This window comes from Acinonyx jubatus, chromosome B2, assembly GCF_027475565.1.
Source record: "Acinonyx jubatus isolate Ajub_Pintada_27869175 chromosome B2, VMU_Ajub_asm_v1.0, whole genome shotgun sequence".
NCBI lineage: Eukaryota > Metazoa > Chordata > Mammalia > Carnivora > Felidae > Acinonyx > Acinonyx jubatus.
In genome coordinates this window covers 18,972,581-18,995,551 of record NC_069385.1, presented here as the reverse complement: position 1 = coordinate 18,995,551, position 22,971 = coordinate 18,972,581, and the positions used below count along the sequence as shown (strand labels likewise).

Below are 22,971 nucleotides of genomic sequence, written 5' to 3'. Positions count from 1 at the left end.
GGAGGAGGGCAACTTGGCCTCACGGCCTCGCCCGGCCGGGTCAGGCAGCGGGACGTGCCCTTGGGCTGCCCGCGGGCGCGCCGGCCGAAGTCGGGGCGGCTCGCGACCAAGTGAGATTTCCACGAGCTAGAGAAATCGGATTAAAAAGAAACGCACAGAGCGATCCCAGGCAGCCGCGGGAGCCGGGCAGCCTAGAAGCCGCCCGCTGCGCGCCGGGAGGACTGCGGTGACCCGCACTCGCGAAGACGAGGCGCTCCAGGGCGGCCGCGGGGCTGCGCGCAGGAGCCGCCTCCCCAGCGTGGGGCGCGCGTTCAGACGCCGCCACCGGCCGCGGGAAGGCGAGATGCGGCGCGCGGCTCCCGGCCGGTCCCGGCGGAGCAAACTCCGGGGCGGCACCGCGCACCGCTGACCCGGCGCGAGTCCGAGGGCTGTGCCGGCCCCGCCCGCCTCCGCCCCCTCCCGCGCCCGCCGCGCGCCCCTCCCCGCGGCGGCGGCGCATCCAGGGGCGGCGCGGAGCGGAGCGGCTCGCACAGCCGCCAGTGCCTGCGAGCTCCAGGCTGCTTGGGGAATTCACTTTGCCGCTTTTACGCTTCTCCCTCTTCGGGATTCTTCTGCTGGCTTTCTGGCTCCGGCCCTCTCCTTTCCTTTACACGGAGAACTTCGCGGCGGTTTCTCTTTCCCCTTGGAGGAGAGGATTAAAAGTTCCAAGAACTGGTGCCGCCCGTGCCGCTCGGGCGCTGGGACGGTGCTTGCCGGCGGGGGTCCAGTCCCACCATGTGCACCAACATAGTTTACGAGTGGCTGAAAGCGCTGCAGCTCCCGCAGTACGCGGAGTCCTTCGTGGATAACGGCTACGATGACCTGGAGGTGTGCAAACAGATCGGGGACCCGGACCTGGACGCCATCGGGGTGCTGGCGCCCGCGCACCGCCGCCGCATCCTGGAGGCCGTGCGCCGGCTGCGGGAGCAGGATGCCGCCGCCGCCGGCCTCTACTTCACGCTGGAGCCGCAGCCGCCGCCCGTGCCGCCCGCGGTGACCGCCCCCACCGGCCGCCGGGGGGAGCCGTGTGGCGGCCCGGCCTCGGGCACCCGCGGGGACCCCCGCAGCCAGACGACCGCCCCCCGCAGCAGGGAGCTGGTGAGCTACCCCAAGCTGAAGCTGAAGATCATGATCAGGGATAAGCTCGTCCGCGACGGCATCCACCTGAGCAAGCCCCCGTACTCCCGCAAGGTAAGGAGGCGCCGCCCGGACCGCGCGGGGCGCACGGCGGGAGGGGACACGGCCCAGCGGCGGCAGCGCATGCCAGGTGACGACGGGGAGGCCAAGGATGCTTTGGGTAGTTGGGATGCTCTCGTCTGTTCTTTCCGTATTCGCTCTTGGGTCCTTCCTTCCCGGTGTCACCAGCGGTTGGTAAGGCAAGATCCCGCACCCAGGTGTCAGTTCTAAACGAGGACCAAGTCTCCGCTTAGGTCTGGGGCTCACCTGCCAGGAACCGGAATGAGCGGCGCTTCTCCAGGAGCGAAGGGCAATTCCAGACACCCTCTGTGGTAGTGTTTAAGTCTGGCAGGTACCGGAACGGTGGCCAATACCTACCTTGGTGTCGATCTTTTTTTCTCATCCTTTTCCTTATCTTTTTGAAAAATTTCCAGAGGGAAATTGACGAACTCTTTAAAGGGTGGGAAGTCAAGCCCTGTGATTCCCAATTCCATAAAGTCAAATCTCAGCAGTGCTGCACGTTTGTAAAGTGAACCACTGACACGGACCGGGGGCGGGGGGGGGGGGGTGCGGGTAAAACAAATGTGTGGCCACTTGGGATGAGTTCCCTCACCTGGAGTACAGGGAGGTAATCTGTGCTAAAGACACTGAAGATAATGGGGCCGCGGAGGGTGGGCTGCCGGGGTCTGTGCTGGGTCACCGATTTGGTTTACTGTTAATCCAGATGCCACAAAGGAGGAGCCACTCTGAGTTCTAGAAAGTGTTGAGCGGACTCGCGGTTGGGAGGGGAGAGAGCACAGTCCAAGGAAGTGAGATTTTCAGTGGCCAGTGAGGATTCTGGGGGGGGGGAGGGGGGGAAGGAACTGGGAAGTTATGGGAACTGCCCTATGAGGAAGGCTCAAATACAGGTTTGGGCCTTGAATAATGAACAGGAAGTCTTATTTTCACACAGGAGCTCTCCCTCCAGCCGAGTCTGTTCCGTTTAGGTTCCTGAAGCCTTCCAAGTTGAGGGTCTTTGCCTTGAAAGGGAGAAGTAGACAGCACAGGTGATCCTCAAACTTGCTTGGATTTACCCAGGAAAGGGAGGACTTCAGCTGGAAATCCTATAGAGAAGCTCAGGGGGTAATGGTGGTAAAGGAGCTGCAGCTGGGGGGTGAGGGGGGGTGGGGGTGGGGGGAACGGCTGTAAACACAGCACCCTAACAGGGGAACACGGATTATCTACATGTTCCGTGCTCATCTTGGTCACTTGCGTTGCCGTATGTTCTTAAGTACAGGTCATAATGCCCAGCTTTCAGGAAGGGCAAGCGAAAACTTGGTAAAAAGTGGATAGAGTAGACGGGAATAAAGCGTTTGATATTATCCACATGTTATCTTGCAAGAAAGGGAATTTGGATAACTTGCTTGAGAGTAGACATTCGTCTTATAAAAATATAGAGAGGGCAGGTCCGGAGGACAGATTGCCTCAAATGAAACCTGTATCCCAGTCACACTCCCTGTGTTACCGATATAACCGATGTAGGCCCCAAACCGGGGAGTAGAGAGGAAAGCACGCTTTTCCCAGGCAGGTAGAGTTAGTCCTGTCTGGTGTGGATAGAGGGACAGGACCATTAGTCTAAAGGCTTGTTCCCGGAGACAGCAGATCAAAGGAGTTCAAGGTGTCAGACTCTTGTGATTTACATCCCAGGAAGTGAAGTGGGTGTGGGCTGAGAATATGTGAGCAGGTGGGCACATGGTGAGGACATAGGTCAAGGCCTGGCCAGAATGGGATACAGAGAATAAGATATATCACTGTGCCACTAGCTTATTCTTCGGGAACAGAGCTGAGTACAGGCAAGAGGGCAGAGGAGAGCATGCGCTGGAGGGAGTGATGTGCAGGAAGTATCACATTTGGTCCTGAGACTTAAACATACAGGCATAGATATCAAACTTAGAAGCTGAGAAGGATTCTCGTTCCATTTAGAAGCGGTCGAGAATTCTATGGATGTGAAATGTCTGGGTGCAGACTTTGGACTGAATCCTCCTGCCTAGATCATGGTGTCCATATGGTAGTTCATTTGAGCAAGTGCGATTTAGAGAAGAAGATTTCACCTCGTGTTGCAATACTGTTTACTTTCCGTGTAAATGATGATTTCAGTCAACTTCCATATAAATCCGATAACAATCCTTGATAAAAAAGATAACACCCTATTCACTTTCCATATACACTTAATTCTGGTTCTTAAACTGATGGAGGAATCAAATGGGGGCAGAAGTGTTTTTGGACCTCCACGGATGCTCCGACTGGGGACCAAAAACATAGAGATGACAAATTGAATTATAAAAAAAAGTTCTCTTGGTGTAGTTTTATACATCTGTTATAAGAAAAACACATAATAGGAACTAAGGTGTAATTAACATTGCATTGAACATACAAGTGAGCCACAGTGTCAAATCATGTTGCTCGTTCTGAATGTGTCGCTTATGTGTGCATTGCCTGTAAAGTTTTGGGTTTTACATGATTTAAGAATTGTTTTCTGGCACAGCTTGTGTGTGGGCAGATAGTGCTAGGACTTTTCCTTCAGAATGTGATCCACATTAAAATAGCTCCAAGTTCCTTGGCTTGGTCATGGTCAGAATGTGTAGGTGGTTCATTATGTGCGTTTGGGATTCTGCTTATTCAAGCAGGCCTTACATTTCTTTTATAGTCATTTGCATCGTTGATCCCTGTGATTATTTTTTTGCATTTTGGTAAGAATATTAGGTGGCTTGAAAGTGGGTCATACCATGAATGATCAAGGCAGGGATAGCAAATCTTTAGAGAGGAAAGTAAATTGAGGAGTTTTCCCAAGAATCACTTGAGAGGACGTTAGGATTGTAGGATTTGCCTCAGGAAACAGTTAATGTTGGGGTTAATGTTGGGGGTGCTGTGCATCTTACCAACTGTCGCCACTTTCCCCTCTTCGGTGAGTTAAAATGTAAGTAAAAAAGTTAAGTTCCTTTTTGTTTTCCAAAGGCTGTAATTAAAATACAAGTTCAAAGTAAGTTTCCCTTTGGTTTTCCAAAGAAAGTAATTAAAATGTAAGTTCAAAGTAAGTTCCCCTTTGGTTCCCAAAGCAAGTCTGCAGCTTTGGAAAACCAGGAGCTTGCAAAGAACGAATGCTGCTTGAAATAAAAAAGCATTGGATGGGTTCCTTTTCTGTCCTGTACTTAGCTTCTGTGACTGCTGTGATTCCTGCCTCAGTGGAATGGGGTTATGTTTTCACAGGGTAAATATTAGGTCAAGCTTTACACATATTATCTCCATACTCACCAAGCTCCGAGCCCTGTGCCAAGCCTCTAGGCTCCCGGTCCCTGTGCTTGGCAGGATGCAGAAGCCTGCCCTCGAGGAGCTTGGTCTAGCAGGGAAGACATCAAATGGAGTGAACAGTAATGCTAAAGACACGATTGCTTTGGTGGGTAGCACATGATGCCATGGACAGGTGCGTCCAACTTCATTTGCAGGGAGGCGGGTCTGGGCAGGCTTTCCAGAACTGACATTGGGTCAGAGAGCTGAAGGTTGGGAAGGGTTTGGCCTGAAAGTTTGCTATGAGCAAGGATCCTAAGGGAAGAGTGTTCTAGAGAGGGAGAACAGTATGTGCAAAGGCCAGAAAGGGAGGAGGTTGAGGTATGCAACCTGGCAACAGGAACTTAAGGGAATTCAGTCTGGACGGAGCCCAGAATGCTTGGAGGAAACGGCAAGATACGAGAGACACACAGTGGCTGGTCCTGGATGGCCTTGAACTCATCTTTAGGAGTTCAGAGTATCTTAAGAGGGGAGCACTCCATGGATCCTGCCCAGAGGGAGGGTAAACAGTTTAGGTTGTTGTAGGGTCAGGAGAGATTTGCTGGTGGCCTGGACTGGGTAGTGACAGTGGGGGAGGAGCAGTGGAGGGAATTGTGAGGTGGAATGGATGGAACACGGTGACCGTTTGGCTGACAGGGATGAGAGGAGAGAGGTTGGGAGGACCTGCGGATTTCAGGATTCAGATTCTGATGCTGTTCCCTGACGAGGTAGAGGACCTGACAGAAGAGCAAGTTTGGGAAGGAAGAGGCTGCCTTCAGGTATAAACATACAGAGTGTCTCCAGTGTCTTCACTACCCTAAAAATCCTCTTGAGTTCCAACTCTTCCTCCTCCCTAAAACCCTGGCAACCGCTGATCTTTTTACTCTTTCCCTAGTGTTGTCTTTTCTAGAACATTCCATGGTTGAAAGCACGCAGTATGTAGTTCTTTCAGATTAGCTTCTTTCACTTAGTAATGTGTGTTTAAGGCCCCTCCATGTCTCCTCATGGCCTGACAGCTCATTTCTCTTTAGCGCTGAACCATATTCCGTTGAACGGATGTACCACCGACATGGTGAAGTTTGGCAGAGAAGACAGAACCAAGGCTACTGCTAGGGAAGAAGGTAGACTCCGTCATGGGAAGGGTTTTGCGGGTTGCGTTTTTGTTTGTTTGTTTAATTATTTTTAAGGATGAGAAGAACTCAAACGTGTCGAAGTGTTGGTGGTAGGGAGCCAGAGAAAGGGAGACACCCAGGAGGTCAAAGTCTTGGAAGAGGTGGGAGGGAATCGTGCCCAAAGCGTTGGAAGGAAAAGGTGGATTTGCTTCTAGTAGGAGAGGAGTTCCTCCTCCGCAGTGGGAGGGAGCACAGGAAGGATGGGCAAGGAGACTGGGAACATTGTGGGGGTGACATTGAGAAGTCCTCATTTCTCTGACTGCCTGATGCCAGTGAGGGGGAAGTGGAGGGATTAGAGGTTTAGGGGAGAAGGTTGTGGTCATATACAAGTATTGGGTGTTATGATCTGGTGCTACGGCTATGCCTGAACATGACACAGTATTTATAGGATGTGCGTAACCACACATGTATAGAAGGCACCCTCGTCGTGCATATGTGTGTGGTGCAAGTTGCAGGCTGTGGGTAAGTTTTATCGAGTCCTGTGGAGTTTGGCGGTGCTCTGGACTGTGGTGTGGTGGAGGGGAATGCTATGGGGCTATAAAGGTATCCTGTTTCCTAGCAGACTTGGAAAAGCAGAAAGCAGGCCGCAGGGTAGATAGCAGATGGGGTAGGCTTCTTGACTTTTTCACTTGAAAAACATCTCTTTTCCAGTTAAAGCTGTGAGTTAGGGGCACCTGGGTGCTTAAGCGTCTGACTCTTAGTTTCGGCTCAGGTCATGATCTCACAGTTTGTGGGTTCAAGCCCCACAGTGGGCTGTGCACTGACAGTGTGGAGTCTTGCTTGGGAGTCTCTCTCTGCCCCTTCCCCGGTTGTGTGCTCTCTCTCTCTCTCTCTCTCTCTCTCAAAATAAATAAATAAACTTTAAGAAAAACCTGTGAGTTACTATAACCTTATTTAATAATGCTGTCAGAGTGTTAGGTTTCTTTCATACCTCAGCGTGAATTTAATTACGTAACAAGATGCCTGTGGTAATAGGCCTGTTAATGGATGTTTGGGAGAGATGGCCTGGGATGAAGGACAGGCGGCATGAGGGCTTCTGTGTCTGTGCCAGGGAGAGGATACGGAAGAAATAGTCAGAAAGGAAAGACAGAAGTTGGTGAAAATAACTTTAGAGTTCTGCCCTGGGTCCTGGCAGAGCTGAACTGACCATAACTATTCCTCCCGAAGAATTCTTCCACCTTCGTGAAGTTATCAGGGACGGATCGGAAGCTGGCAAAGTTCAGTTTTCCCAGCTCAAGTCGATGTCCTCAAGTATCTGCAGCCTTGGCGAATGAAGATCCATCTAGAAAGAAGGGGCTGGGAGTGAGACGACTTTCCTCATGCTCTTTATAGTTTACTTTCCGGAGAGTTTCCACGTACATGGACTCTTAGCCGGCCGGCCAGCCGTCTAGCCGTCCATCTGTCCGTCCATCTACTTAACAAACATCCCCTCCAGAGTTCCTCAGGTGAAATTTGAAACTGGCCCCTGTCCACGGAGCGCAGAGAGAGAGGCAGACCAGTCCAGGTTGGTAGGTGGCAGGTCTGATATAAGCAAGGGAACTGACAAGTGAGGCTTGTCTTGGATGCTGTGTGGTGAGTAGCTCTCTGCACCCGCCTGCCAGAATCTTAAAAGTTTGTACAGAGGTCGTAATGGGGCATGGTCATACATATCATCCAGATGCTCTCAACAGCACATTACTGTCTAAAGGCTGTGTTCTTGAAGTGGTTCCTGGTATGGGAACGTATCAATGGGTATTCATTCCAAAGACAGGGGTGAGTCTGAGGAGCCTCCGCTTGCTGGGGTCCAGCTCTCGGGTCCACTGGTGGTCACCTTCTCTCGATGACCGCCATCCAGCGGCTAGGCCCTAGGATTCTCGCAGTGAACCGGAAGGATATGGCTCCTGCTTACGATTGATGGATGTGTATGTTGGAGGGCCTCACCCAGTGTCTGACATGCAAAAATGACACCTTATAAAAGTTGAATGTAGGATGCGAAGGCTATCTGGCTGTGACATCTGTCACCCTGTTGATCGCCAGGGTTGATGGGGCTGATCTGGCTGGCTAGGCAGGTGTCCCCTTCCTCCCTTACCGCTCCATGTGCTTTCCTACTCAAGGTGACACTGAGTCTAAGAGGATGACCTTCCCAGATAGGGGAGGGCTGCTCCTGGGTCAAGGGTCTATGAATAGCTGCACTGCCCTCCTAGGACCTTCAAACAAGCTCTCAAGGTCCATTTGTGGAACGTTGGGCAGTCAGGCTTCCAAGACTCCAGACACATCCCAGTGAGTCTCTGTGCATGCGGCAGTCTGCCTTTCCAAACAAACAAACAAAACAGTTCAATGTTGTCTCCACAAATGCCAAGAGTTGGTGAATTCTGCACTTAGGTTGGTTTCAAATGTTAAAAAAAAAAAAAAAAGATCAACTTTGGTCAAAACTTGAATGCAGATTGTCAGTGAAGAAATTTAAAATCCAAGTATGCTTATTCGTTAAGTATCATCAAAGAAGAGCTGGGAATTAAAATGGCTGGTTGGACAGGTCATTTAAAAAACAGACCTCTGGGGTGCCTGGGTGGCTCAGTCAGTTGAGAACTGACGTTGGCTCAGGTCATGATCTCACAGTTTGTGGGTTCGAGCCCCGCGTCGGGCTCTGTGCTGACGGCTTGGAGCCTGGAGCCTGCTTCGGATTCTGTGTCTCCCTCTCTCTCTCTCTGCCCTTCCCCTGCTTGTGCTTTGTCTCTCTCTCTCTCTCTCTCTCTCTCTCTCTCTCTCTCTCTCTCTTAAAAATAAGTAAACATTCCAAAAAAAAGTAAGAAGAATTTATAAAAAGCAGACCTGCAAAGCAGGGTCAGGACCAGGGTACAAAATTTAAGAAGGTGCTCATCCTTGGGGATGTGCAGTCTAGACCCTGCCAGCAGGCTGGCCGCCATTAACGGGGGAAGTCAGTCGTCATGGAAGATCAGGTATCCATGGGCATGTCGGCCGCCCTCCAGTCACCTGCAAAGCTGTCACTTGCTCTTCCCACGCTTCAAACCTGTCCCGAGCGCCCACCCTGGACTGGCCTGCGTTCTGTGCGTGATGGCAGCTGGTGGAGCTCATCCAGATGGGAGAGAGCTCTGCGCATCCTCGTCGGTCCTCGCCGCTCACACCGGGCTGCGGTGGGTGAGACCACCAGCTCAGAACCAGACCGTCCAGTCCAGGCCCCAGCTGGACCCTGCTCCGTGCGGGGTCACCTCGGCCCCCCTGCAAAAAGTGGACAACACCAGTGACTAGGTCACAAGGTTCTTACGGAGGTGGGATGCGCTAAGAACTTAGGAGGCTATAATTTGTATCCGTTTCCTGGGGCTGCCGTGGTAAAGTACCACAGACGGGGTCCATAAAACAACAGGCATTTATTCTCTCATGGTTCTGGGGGCTGCAGGTCCCAGTTTAACGTGTCCATGGGGTCTTGCTCCAAAATCCTAAGGGTCTGCACTGTGGTTTACCTACAGGGGCCACCCAAGCCTCCGGAGGGCATCCCTGTATGTGCCACCTGTCATGTCGGGCGCCGTTGGGTCTGCTGGAGTGCGTGGCCCGGGTGACAGTGCCGCCCGTGCAGAACCTTCTCTTGCTCTGGGCCAAACTCAGAATGAGCAGCTTGGTAAAAGGGCTGGGGCGGCATTTCCCAGTGAGGGAGAGGTTGCCTCTGAAGCCCTTCTGAGGTTGCCTCCCTTCTGGTTTTAGGAGGGGCCCGATGGCACAACTTCTCCTCCCTTATGAAAGGATGTCTCAAGATGCCCCGCACTCCAGGCCCCTGAACACTTCACGGGAAGGCCCCTCAGTGTGTATCAGATTTCTCACCTTCTGACGTGCAAATTTCGTACCACGAAGTCTAGGGGAGTTGCGACTCCTTGTCCGCTAGGTCCAGGCGGCACGGCATCATCGGCGGGAGGGACGTGTGATCGAGAACCCCATGAACTAAATGACGACAGAGGCGCTGGAGAGTTGCTATGGCCCCTGGGGGGTAGGTCACTGAAGGTCTGCTGCTGGCCTTGCCTGGTGGATTTTCTGGGCATTGAGAAAATTGTGTTTGCCACATGAGGAACCTTGTTCAGGTTAAGTGCCCCCCATTGCAGCCCCTGTTCCGCCACACATACCTCATTTTGCTCAGATGCTGCAGCCTCCATCATAGTGGCCTTCTGTCAGCTTTGTACAGAAAATCGCGTTGGCTCAGGTCCCCTTCCTGATTATCGGGGTGTTTGGTAATTAATGAGTGGCAGATTATTACTACAACCGATGTCCGTTCATTTCTTGCCTGAAGATAAAATAATGGAAATGATTTTTAAAAATATCAACATTTCAGGGGTGGCTCAGTTGGTTAAGCGTCCCACTCTTGATTTCGGCTCAGGTCATGATCGCATAGTTCGTAAGGTTGAGCCCCACGTCGAGCTCTGTGATGACAGTGCGGAGCCTGCCTGGGATTCTCTCTGCCTCTCTTGGAGCACCCCTCCCCCCACAGTAAATACACATTAAAAAAATAAAAATGTAAACATTTCAGAATTTAGACATTCAAAATTAGATCGTAATCTTTAACACAGTCGCTTGATCCATCACAGCGTTTCCATTACTCAAAACATTTCTGAAGGTCTGGCGTCTGCAGAACACTCTAGAACATCTTTAGTGGTGACAAGCCTTCGTTCTTCTAAGGTGGATCCAGTTTGGGGTAAATACCTAGAGTGATTTGGAATCAAATCTGACAATTATGAGTAATGACATTCGATACAAATAGGAAATGGAAGACGGCATCTGACAACAGATGGAGTATTTTTTTTTTCTTGGTATGACTTGTAAAGTAGTTTTACATTTTATGATATAATCCTTTTCCTACTTTTGCATCCTTAAAAATATGCTTTTATGGTGTACCCACGTCCTAAGGATGGAAACTCTTCAACAAAGCTGTGTAAAATACCAATGTCCATTCCCTGCGTATCTGCGAAGAGTAAGGCACTAGTCATGGGCTCCGCGAGGAGATAACTAGTGCCCAGTGCTTGTGGCCTTAAAGGGGAGGAGTTTGGTAACTCCGTAGATATTAGTAAGCCGCAGCACTCGATGGGCTAACTGGGGTGTGGGTAGTCTCCTGGGGGTGTGTGTGGCTTTTCCTTTGCCCATCCTGCTGCTCTTAGAAAGCTCTGCTCTCTGGCTGCTTTCACCAGGGTTACGGAAGTCAGAGTTCTCATTTTTCCCTCTCGCTGTTGAGTGCAGAGAAGATGCTAAGGGCAGGCATGCCAGTGTTAAGAATGCCTTTGTGAACCTTGTGTGCTCTTAGGTAGTTGTCTGAGGTTTACGGTGACAGATAAGAAAGAGACAACAGGTTTTGATATAAATGCAGTTATTTTTAGATTATGTCATTGCTCTGATCTCAGCTCACTGGAAGTGTGTTCTGAAATGAATGTTCTTAAAGGAAGGTGGGTCAGATGCCACGGGCTTGACCAGGGCCGGTCCTCGAAACATACAAGGGTGCCCTGAGATATTTGGAGAAACAGTGCCCATAGCGAGGGAAAGTTCACCAGGAACCAAGATGGTCATGGCCTCTCAACGTCACAGCCTGTGCAGAGCTAGATGGCGTGGAGTCCTTGGCTTATTCTCGCTGCCACCCAAGCTTGAGTTGATAGGTTTTTAACAGCTATATTCTAAGTTTTATGAAAAAATGTTATTTCAGATCAATTGCTGATTCGGACTTGAGAGGCCTGGGAGGGATCGGAAGGGAATTCTCGTTTTCAGTCAACATAAAAACTATTAAGGGTAAATAACTGCGGATCGTGCCAAGAGACATTAAGGATACAATCTGTCTTACATAGAGATTAAGTGACATCTAATAGTTTAAAGAGATTTCATTACTGCTTCTAATCGAAATAAATGGTCTGATGAGCTCTAAAAACCTTACTCTTAGGTTTCCATAAGGTTATAAATACAAACAGAATAAGACCTACTTTATTTGGAACACGTTCAAAACATAAGGAAAAGAATTGGTATGTATTTTTTGTTTACCCAAGTCAGAAGGAACAGCTGTTCCAAATTTTAAGGTGTTTTCCCTAGAATCTGTCATAACTTTTATAATAAGACTAGAGGTATGTCTACTGTATTTAACCCCCAGGGTGTATAATTTTTTAACACCCCACTTCTGTTTGACAAAATTATCTTAAGTAATAGTCATGGGATAGTATATAGTAATGATTTTCTTGATTTCTTCTTTAGTTTTAAAGCAATTAACAATTAAAATAAGGAATACATTTTAATTTTAAGATATTCAAACTTGGGGTGCCCAGGTGGCTCAGTCGGTATAGCATCCAACTCTTGATTTTGACTCAGGTATTGATCTCATGTTTCGTGAGTTTAAATAAACTTAAAAAAAAAAAAACAAAACAAAGTGTTCAAACTTAACAAACATTTTATCTATGAAATAAAACTTGCACTTAACCAGACTGAAGTATTATGCTTTGCAATTTGTGCTGTCTCACTGTTTTGAATTTTCTTTTTAAAAAACAGTCTTTTTTAATGTTGGTTTATTTCTGAGACGGAGACAGAGCATGAGTGGGGGAGGGGCAGAGAGAGAGAGGGAGATACAGAATCCGAAACAGGCTCCAGGCTCTGAGCTGTCAGCACGGAGTCCGATGTGGGGCTCGAACTCACAAGTCGTGAGATCGTGACTTAAGCCAAAGTCGGTTGCCCAACCGACTGAGCCACCCAGGCGCCCCTGTTTTGCATTTTCAACACAAAAACTCTAAGTGGTCATATAAGACAAATAGAACTGAAACAATTTAAGTTGTTTTATTTTTTATTTTGTTTTTATAAATCATGGTTCCTATCACTGTTTATTTCAAATATCCTGTTTAATTTAGGAATATATAATAGTAGCATAAGAGACACGTGTCACCAACCCACAGACTTGTACTTATTCTAGAAAAGGACTCTTGTGAACCAAGTCTGTGGGTTGGTGCCAGCTCTATCACTGGGAGTTCTCAGAGTTAGCTGTCATGTAGAACACGGTGCTCATTTAAAGGACAGGTCATAAAAAGATGCTAACTGGAAGTGAATACACATACCATTAAAACTGAACAGTAAGTAATTGTAGCAGCTACAGTAAGTAATTTAGACCAAAGACTTTTTCAGGGACAAGTGTTAGACCACTAACATTGTTTAGAATTGTCTGTAGGGCATGTTTATAATTAAAAGGTTTATTTTGTTTTTAGGTACCTTTTTGTTGCCTACAACTGAGGTGAACCCTTTCCTCTGCCCTGCCTGGGAGACATTAAACAATGTGATCATTTTAGTTTAAGAGAAGCTGTTTCTTCTGTAAAGTGGTGCTTTACACCACCTCTCGCAGGGTTATAGTGTGAATGAAATGGGATAATATTTATGAAGTTGTTTTTTAAGTTCTAGGAGGACTTTACAGATTTAAGGTGTGCTTATTGATAGTGGATAAGTCATTATGTTTATCATAACATTTTGAAAGCATTTCTGATTGAAAATTAATCATCCTGAACCGAGAAAATTTGGAGAACACTGAAGCAGATCAGGACGAAATTTAAAACAGTCTACATTGCAATTTCTAATGATACAGTGTATCTCTTTAGAAGTCATTTATATATAAGAATATTTGTTTTGTACATGTGCACAAATTTCGTGTTACACTGTTAATGGATAAGGGTCAGGCTGTTCCTGTATCTCAGATATCATTTGAAAAATGATTTTTATACTAAGTAGTCTCTCTGAGTTTAATACCATAATTTATAATCATTTCTTATTGGGTTGAAACCTTACCCATATTATTATTGATTGTTACAACTTTTTGTCATTTGAAGATGGCATGTTTGAGAAAGAGTATTTCGTTGTTCTTTGAATTAGATTTCTTAGATTACCAGTTTACATAATTTCGTATTTATGGCTTTTAATATTTATAATTATGTACTGCCTGTTCATGGTGCTTGCCTGTTCATGGTGCTTGCCTGTTTTTTTCTTCCCCTGTGGTCTCAGACTACTCCCAGTTGCTTTGCAAGAACTTTTTATATATAAAGGAAAACGATCATTATTGCATAGTGGTTTATAGAGCTATTTCCCAGAATGGTGGTTTACCTTAGAATTTTATGGTTTTTTTTTCCGTATGCCCCCAAAATTAAAACTCTTATGTATTCTAATTTGCCAATAGTTTTAGTATTTTTTTTTTCAGACTGGTGGAATATAGAAGTTACAAACTCAGATATAATTGAATTTGAATTATTTTTTTTTACCATTTACTTCGACAAGTCATTTAATCTTTCTAAATCTGAGTTGTCTCATCTATAAAATACGTATAATATTATCTACTTCTTAACCTTATGATTATGAAGCTATTCTCTGTATGAAGACCTTAAATAGTTAGTTCACATCCTTACCATTCTATTGAAGCTAAGTATTCTTTTCATAATTTCAAAAAGCTCTTTAAATCACAGCAACATGTATAATATATTTGCCTGCTATAACCATTGAGAATATTTTGCTGAATTGATCATTTGCTTTTTAGGTTTTCCTTTTTTTTTTTTTTTTTTTTAAGTAGAGAATATATATAGTTAATCTCTATCTTTGTGATCACTTTTACCCTTATAAACCCCTTCTCAAGTCCAAAATAAGTTCATATTTACTTACATCTCCCATTATTCCTTTTGTTTGTTCATTTAGTTTCTACATTTCACTCTCTCATCCATCTGAAGTTTATTTTAGTGCATGATATAAAGTATAAATATGATAAGGTAAAGCTCTGATGTTATATGTAATCATACATACATGACAATTTTATCGTGCACCTTATAGGAATTCTAGCTTTCATTTCTGTGTTCTTGTCTTGTTCCAAATTTTAATGGAAATGCTGCAGACATTTTGCAATTATTCTGCCACTGGTTCTCATTGTAAGATTCTCCTCATAATGTTAAAAATTATTTTCATTTTTCTAATTTGTGGGAATTTTTATTGGCAGTGGATATTTGATTCTATTAAATATATTTTCAACAATTTAGAAATAATCGACAGTGCTTTTCTTACTGGGCTTAATGTTGTGATGTAGTATTACGTTAATAGATTTTTAAATATTAAACCATCCTTACATCATTGAGGTGAAGTCAATAATGAAGCAATGTCTTCTGAAGCAACCTGAGTTTGAGAGGAGGAATTATGTTCTTACTCCCAGTTTGTGATGACATTTTTTTACATTGCATATCTTTTCTCTCATGAATAATGCTTGACATTTACCTTCAGTTTGTAACCCCTTCGACAGTTATCGTCATGACATTATTACAGTTGACTTTGTGCCAATGGCTTTGTGGAAGTCACAGCGGTGAGACATGGGGCCAGGCCTGCAGCCTGTGGCTCAGAAGGCCACGGCTGCATAGTTGTGGGTAACTACTTATTTTTCTGGTTTGTGCAGACATTTTGTGTTTGAACCACAGAGCAGAAACTCTGAGGAGTGTAGGGAGTCGGGTTGAACTTGAATCCCTGTTGGTTTTACTGTTTTCCGAGAATTCTCCCTCTTGTCCACCCACTGCACCCCCAACCCTCACAGGGCACCTGCTCTCTTCCTGCCCCCGCCGCCCCCCCCCCCCCAGGCCTTTTGGTGGAAAATACAAGGGGCTGCTTGCCAGATGCCGTGTTAAATTGAAAACCCTTATAAAGGAAATTGATGTGGCATTCATTTTAATTTGGGTCTTTGATTTTGCATAGAAACAACAGCCCAATGTGTAACAAAGATACAATTGGAAGACGCAGTAAGAAATATTGTACTGAGTCCTTGATTTACATCTCAACATTTCTTGACTGGTCAAATAGAATGACTTCCTTAAAAGGTCGTTGAGGCAAGAATTAACAACGGAGTCCACGAATGTTATGTTTCTGGGGAAAATACCTCTATCAGGTGCTGAATTCGGCGGGGTTTGCAGAAATCAGTTGGGTTTGCAGAGTAGGATGCACCCAGCTCTTCCCAAGCTAGCCATCAATCCAGCAATAAAGATACAACCACTTTCAAGTAACCATGTATCAACACCGAATGGAACACTGCTGTGTTATGAAATGCTCCTCTGGGAAATTCTTGATTGACAAAAGTGGTGCTGCATTAAGCAGGGGCAATATTTTCATGGCCAGAAAGTAATAAAGCTCTAGATAATCTTTATGAAGAGAAAATATTTTACATAAGGAACCGCCACCCAGCCAGAAGACTTGCTTCCTACGGTAGATCCCGTTAAGGTGAAAAGGAGCTCTACCTAAATGTGAAAGAAAAAAAACTGGTAATTTGGTAAGTTGTTAATGGCATCCAACGTTGGTGCTCTAGTCACGGTCATTCGTAAGTCATCTGAAGAAAAGGTGGTACATTAGTTGCTATCTGGGATCACCCAGATCCACCGTGTCTCTGGCTTCATTAGGTTTATACAGTAGGAGAAAATTCAAGATAGGCACATGGCATCCATTAGAGATTAGAGTTGTGCCAGAGGGTATGCAAAGTAATTTTACTCCTTTGAGATGTACTTCATTACCGAGAGGTGGTGGGGAGTTGGAGTTAGGTTGGTGGTGTTAACTTTGAGTTTTATTGCAGTGTCATTTTTTAAATCAGAGTTTTTCCTGCCACGTCTTGGCACAGCAATTTGGGCCAGTGTATTTATCTCTGTTAACATGACCCCTTATATGGATATACTTACCTTGAAAATGGTGGTGAACTGAATCCTCTGATCGTTTTCTGATCGCTTATTAAAGCAGTGGGACAGTAATATGCTTCAACTGTTGAGCCATATCAATCTCCCTTTCTGACAGGAAGTATGACATCCTGTGTCACCCCCAATATTGCTATTTGGGGATGCACGTGCTCAATTATATTAAATGCGATTTGTGGGGAAAGAGGGAGAGTGATGTTGTTCTTCTGAAAGCAGGCAAATTGAAAAAGCAAGAGCCCCTAGGGTAGTGAACTCAACCAATATTCTAAAAACCTTTCCCCTGTGCTTTGATTTCATTAATTGTGAAAATTCGATTTATTCTTAATCCAACCATATGGCCATTAGTTACGGATATTTTGACTTTACTCTTCACATCTGGAGGGGACTTCTCTTCTTCCTTGAACCTCCTCCCTTTTTCTCCCCGTGGAGTTTAGAAAGCTAAAATATCATTTTCCATCCTACCTAGAGTTACTGTTTCAGTCAGACTCGCACAAATTAGGATAAGCTTCTTGCTCTTGGTAACTTTTTCAGATAGAACATAAGGAAACAGTTTTGACGTATGCAGAATAATAATAATATCTGATAACAGTCAATATATATTATTTGTTGAGTGCTTTCCCATATTGTTTTATTCAATCCTCATAACAAGCTTCTGTGGTAATGTTTTTGTCATCTCTGTTTTATAGATGAAGGAAATGAGGCTCAAAGGGTTTACATAACTTGTCCAAAGTCACCCAGCTAGCAAATCTTCTTTGGAAACCAGGTGTACGCACCCCAGAGCCCATGATCATCTTTGCTGTGAAATTCTGCCTCAAACTCTGCTTTTGGGATTTGGCAGCTGCCTTTCAGTTGGTGAAAAGCAGGTGTGAGGTAGGGACTGGGAATGTCTTGAGATTTTCACGTTTACTTAAAAAAATATAGGGCGCCTGGGTGGCTCAGTCGGGTTAAGCGTCTGACTTCAGCTCAGGTCATGATCTCGCAGTCCGTGAGTTTGAGCCCCACGTCGGGCTCTGGGCTGATGGCTCAGAGCCTGGAGCCTGCTTCCGATTCTGTGTCTCCCTCTCTCTCTGACCCTCCCCCGTTCATGCTCTGTCTGTCTCTGTCTCAAGAATAAATGAACTTAAAAGAAAAAAAAAATTTTTAAATTTTTTTAAAAAATACTAATTAGCGTGCTAATTAGTGTAGATTTCAAAGACGTTAATGGTACAATGAGTCCATAATTTGTATTTGATTTAAGTCAAAGAGAATTCCTTCATTCTTTGAACACGTATTACAAATACTCATCAACAGAAGGAGACAAGAAAGTAAGTCATACGTAAATCAAATCGCACCAATTTGGTGAAAAAAAAAAAAAAACAGCTCCTGTTCAACTTGAGGATCTAATGTCTTGTCTCATATTCTATCGTCTGACAAAGTGATTAGCAAACATTAACTGTGTTTGAATCCCAACTGTGTCCCAAAGTGCAAACAAATATTGGTTCTCTTTGGTTTAGCCCTTCAGGAACTTTCACCATGATAAATCTTTGCTAGATCCATACCTTGCAATTTAGTTTATGGTATCTTCTTAAGATCAGAGGCATTCCTTCTTTTAGATAGAGGGGAGAATAATATGGGAACTGGGCGTTTATTTTATTGTACTTTATTTTATTCTTAAATATTTAAAGACGTTTTAAAAAATGTTCTTAATTTATTTTTAGAGAGAGGGAGAAGGAGCGTGAGTGGAAGAGGGGCAGAGAGAGGGAGAGAGAGAGAACCTCAAGAAGGCTCCACACTGTCAGTGCAGAGCCCGACGTGGGGCTCAAACTCACGAACCGTTGAGATCATGACCTGAGCTGAAATCAAGAGTTAGATGCTTAACCGACTGAGCCACCCAGACACCCCTGGGAACCAGACATTTAAGCAAATGATTCTTTCTTAGAATCCTTCTAGAAGTTAATTGGAGTTGCTTTTGTAGCCTCCAGCAGCTTTTAAATATCTGTAATGGCATTTTTGGTGTTTGAGGTAAGATTTGGTAACAGTTGAAAGTCATTTTGGTAAATGAGTTAGGTAGTATGTAGTCCTATTTTTAGTACCACATCCCAATCAAATAAAAAAAAGAAAAGAAAAATGTGATTACAAAGCGATAAGGCTAGTTTTCTTAGAAATGGACACTTCCAAGGGGAAATGGTTCATTAATATCTTGATCATGTATGTGGTTCTGCTGTTGTAATAATAATAATAATAATAATAAGTCTTCCAACCAAAATTACTCTTTAAAAATTTTTTTTTAATGTTTATTTATTTTTGAGAGAGTGTGAGTGGGGAGGGATAGAGAGATGGAGACACAGAATCCGAAACAGGCGTCAGGCTCTGGGCTGTTAGCGCAGAGCCTGACATGGGGCTTGAACCCACGAACTGTGAGATCATGACCTGAGCCAAAGTTGGACGCTTCACCCACTGAGCCACCCAGGCGCCCCCCAACGAAAAGCGCTTTTAAAGATACTTTTTTAGCATTCAAGTTTTGATTTGTTTGCTTGAAAGATCTACTTACCCCTTTGTAACAAGTGTCCCCTTTAAATGGTCTTATTTTACTATCAAAATTAAGAATAAATATTAGAAATTCAGTGACTAGCAAATATAAATCTGAGGAAACAGGCTCTCTCCTAGACCTTAGTTGGGAAAGGGGGAGTGAACCTGCTCTGAAGAATTAGTTGCCATATTGTACAGTTCAATAAGACTGAGACCCATGCTACATCTATGAACATCATGTGTGTTTAATGGAAATATGTCTAGGATATTTTCAGATCATCTGAGTGTGAACAAAAGAGTCACATCCTGATTAGTGACTTCATTGCGTAGGAAGAGAGGAAAGGGGAGTTTCAAAATAACAAGAAAGTGTTTGGTTATACTATAATTTTCTATGGAACCAACACTTCCTGTAGGATTATCGTTTTACAGGATATGGAACTCTATAAATCTCCTTTCACATAGGGTGTAGAAAGCCATAAGAAGACACTGCTCTTTAACTTTGAGAAAAGGATGAATAACCTACAACATTATGCCCTTTTTCACTCCATCGGAGACCTGAGGTCTAAAGACAACCACATGATCTAAAGGAGAGAAGGCACAGAGCCTTCTGTCTTTGGCAGAGCCCAAGTGAGGGAGGGTTGGCAACCATTAAAGAAAATGTGAGGAAAACAACTAAAATTTTTGTGAATTTTTAAAGGCCAAGTATGGGCTGGCATGATAATTTCAAATATTCAGGGACCTTAGACGCACAGAAGATCTGTATCCACTTGTCGGCTCTTTGCCCACAGGCCTCCATTAGATGCTCGTGAGAAACGTTAGAAACATTAGAACTGGAGCAGGAAGCCAGAGAGAGCCCCTCGGTGGAACAGGCGGGTGGAGAATGATCAGCTACCTTTGCGAGGTAGGCACAGAATCCACTAGTGTCCCAGGACTTCTATCAGAGGACATTGAGGCTGTCATAGAGGGAGGGCCGGAAACCTGCCCAAACACCTGGATCTGGGCAAAGATGGACAGTTGTTGGGATAGGAATAGAAAACATGCTCTTGCCCTCTTCAAGAGCTAGACACTGCGCTGACGCTAGATAAATGTCATCTGTGCCAGGGGAGGGGTGGGAAATCCCTTGTGCCAGAACTGATACTACACAATGGTCTACCATAACTGGGTAGACCCAACAGCCACCAACAGTACCAGGTTGAGTTTGACTGTTATTCATGCTTGAAAGAGGTAGGAATGCTGAGAAAGCCATACAGCTAAAGCTTAGGTACACAAGGTCTATCAAAGACAAAGGCTGCAGCAGGAGATTAAAGAAAACTCCTTTGACTCCACTATGAGACTTCCGTGGAATAGCAAGTCTAACGCTGGGGAAGGACGTGGGCACAGAGAGGCCCCCTCTGTGATGTAAGTGTGGAGGAGGAACGCTAAGAAAAGTCCTCTGTCACTCCAGGCTTCACATGAAATGCAAGGTGGCTCGAACGCACTACTAGAGGAATTCACGGCCTTTGCTGAACCGAAGAGTACTATAGCAACCACCAAATACAAAGCTACCTCAACTACTTTTATTTTGACTTACCCGCTTCCGGAAATAGCTTCACAGCAGAAGAGATATGCCCATTCTAGAAGTAAACTCAGTTTCCTTCAGTCTTGGCTGTTCATTTACATACAGTGTTATGCATTTAATAAAAAAAAAAAAAATCACAAGACCTGCAAATGAAAAAGGAAAAAAAAAAAAATTGACCTACCAAAAGAAAAAGCAGTCAATAGAACTAGACCCAGAAATGGCTCGGATGTTGAAACTGCCAGGTAAAAACTTAAACAATGGCTCTGAATTATTAAAAATCTATCACACTAATGTAAGATGTCAATAATTAGGGAAATTGAGGGAAGGATTATCAGGGAATCCTCTGTACTGTGTTTTCAGCTAAATCCAAAACTGTTTTTGAAAAATAAAGTTTATTAAAAATTACACTGTCAAGGGATACATTTAAAATGTATTGTTAAGGAAAGAAAAGGTCAAGACAATGACTTGGAGAAAGAATTTGCAAACCACAAAACTGGTAAAGAACTGCAAACTAAAATCTATAAAGAACTCTTACAATTTACTAATAAGAAGAAAGCCAATTCACCAGGAAAATGGACATTTGGACCTTCATCAAAGAAGATCTATGGATTTTAGTTGTGCATATGACACTCAACATCATTAGTCATTAGAGAAAGGTAAATTAAAACCACAATAAGACATCATTAGAATGGATATTAGAATTTAAAAGCCTGTTAAAACCAAATATATAAGAAAGACTTGCTGTGTAGATATGTAGCAGCTTTACTTAAAACAGCCCCAAACTGGAAACTACTCAAACCTCTTTACTTGTGAATGGAAAAAGATAGTCAAATATCCATACTATGAAATACTATTGAACAAAAAAGGAACCAATCACTGATACTTACCTAATGTGGATAAACCTCAAAAACGTTATGCAAAAGGAAAGAAGCCAGACACAAAAGAATACATGGAGTCTGTCTCCATTTATATGATATTCTAGAAAAGACAAAAACTATGATGACCATCACAGACGATCAGTGATTGCTATGGATTAGGCTAGAGAGGGGACTACAGACTGCCTACACAATCTTGATTATGGTTATGGTTATGTGACTATACAGTTGCCAACTCTTTGAGCTGAATAGATAAAAACGGCAAATTATTGTGTTCAAATTATATCAACAAACCCATCCAAAAAAATGCTGCGAAATTCCAGAAGGCCATGTAGTAGGTTCTCAGAAAATGATTTAAAATGGGATTTTAAAAATGTGGGCAATGTCTGATAACGATGTGCTCTCTGAGTGGCCTTGAGTTAAGTACCTTCTTAATACCTAATTTTCCTTGTCTATGAAATGAGATATCAGTCCTAGATCTTGGTTGATTTTTTTTTTGTGTGTGAGCATTCATTAAATAGTATACATAAAGGGCTTAGAAAAATTCCCAGAACATAGTAGGTCCTCAAATAATGCTCTCCGTGAGGATGTTGAGGCTGCTTTAGCTTCTTTTTATTTCTTTCTTTCTTTCTTTCTTTCTTTCTTTCTTTCTTTCTTTCTTTCAATTTTTAAATTTTATTTTATTTATTTTTTTATTTTTTAAAATTTACATCCAAATTAGTTAGCATATAGTGCAACAATGATTTCAGGAGTATATTCCTTAATGCCCCTTCCCTATTTAGCCCATCCCCCCTCCCATCACCCCTCCAGCAACGCTCCCTTTGTTCTCCATATTTATGAGTCTCTTCTGTTTTGTCCCCCTCCCTGTTTTTATATTATTTTTGTCTGCCTTCCCTTATGTTCATCTGTTTTGTCTCTTAAAGTCTTCATATGAGTGAAGCCATATGATTTTTGTCTTTCTCTGACTAATTTCACTTAGCATAATACCCTCCGGTTCCATCCACGTGGTTGCAAATGGCAAGATTTCATTCTTTTTGATTTCTGAGTAATACTCCAGTGTGTGTGTGTGTGTGTGTGTGTGTACACACCACATCTTCTTTTTCCATTCATCCATCGATGGACACTTGGGCTCTTTCCATACTTTGGCTATTGTTGATGGTGCTGCTATAAACATGGGGGTGCATGAGTCCCTTCGAAACAGCACACCTGTATCCCGTGGATAAATGCCTAGTAGTGCAATTGCTGGGCCGTAGGGTAGTTCTGTTTTGAGTTTTTTTGAGGAACCTGCATACTGTTTTCCAGAGTAGCTGCACCAGCGTGCGTTCCCAGAGGCAGCTTTAGCTTCTATATGTGAAAGTGGTCGGAGCTCCACCTGTTGTTGACGGCCTGATCTAAGAACTTAGATGAATGTTACTGTTTTACCATTGTATGGGATCATCTTTGTGTTCCTTCAGAGTTTTGTTTTGTTTTGTTGAGTACTTTCTGTATGTCAGATATTGGGTTGAGTGGTAGAATTATCTCGAAGAGTAAGGCTTGGTCTGTGCCCTCCAGGAACTTACTGTGAAAACAGACCAATCAGTAGGGGATTACAGTGCGTTGACTGTGGTAAGTAGCATGAGTAGGCGTGGGAGCCTGTTATGGGAGTCTGTGGAATAGGT

The 22,971-nt window shown here is 44.4% G+C and overlaps 1 protein-coding gene across 2 annotated transcripts in view; it reads left to right on the top strand.

The window, feature by feature from the left end:
• Window positions 1-520: 520 nt before the first annotated feature.
• The window catches only part of LOC106965852 (sterile alpha motif domain-containing protein 5), a 949,459-nt gene continuing 927,008 nt past the window's right edge, over window positions 521-22,971 (top strand). Inside the window, exon 1 of one of the 2 annotated variants that reach the window (XM_027056682.2) lies at window positions 521-1,230. In XM_027056682.2, coding sequence (XP_026912483.1) covers window positions 775-1,230 — 456 coding nt within the window. In that variant the 5' untranslated portion in view covers window positions 521-774. The remainder of the gene's footprint in view (window positions 1,231-22,971) is intronic. The other variant, XM_053223339.1, reaches the window with a different exon arrangement.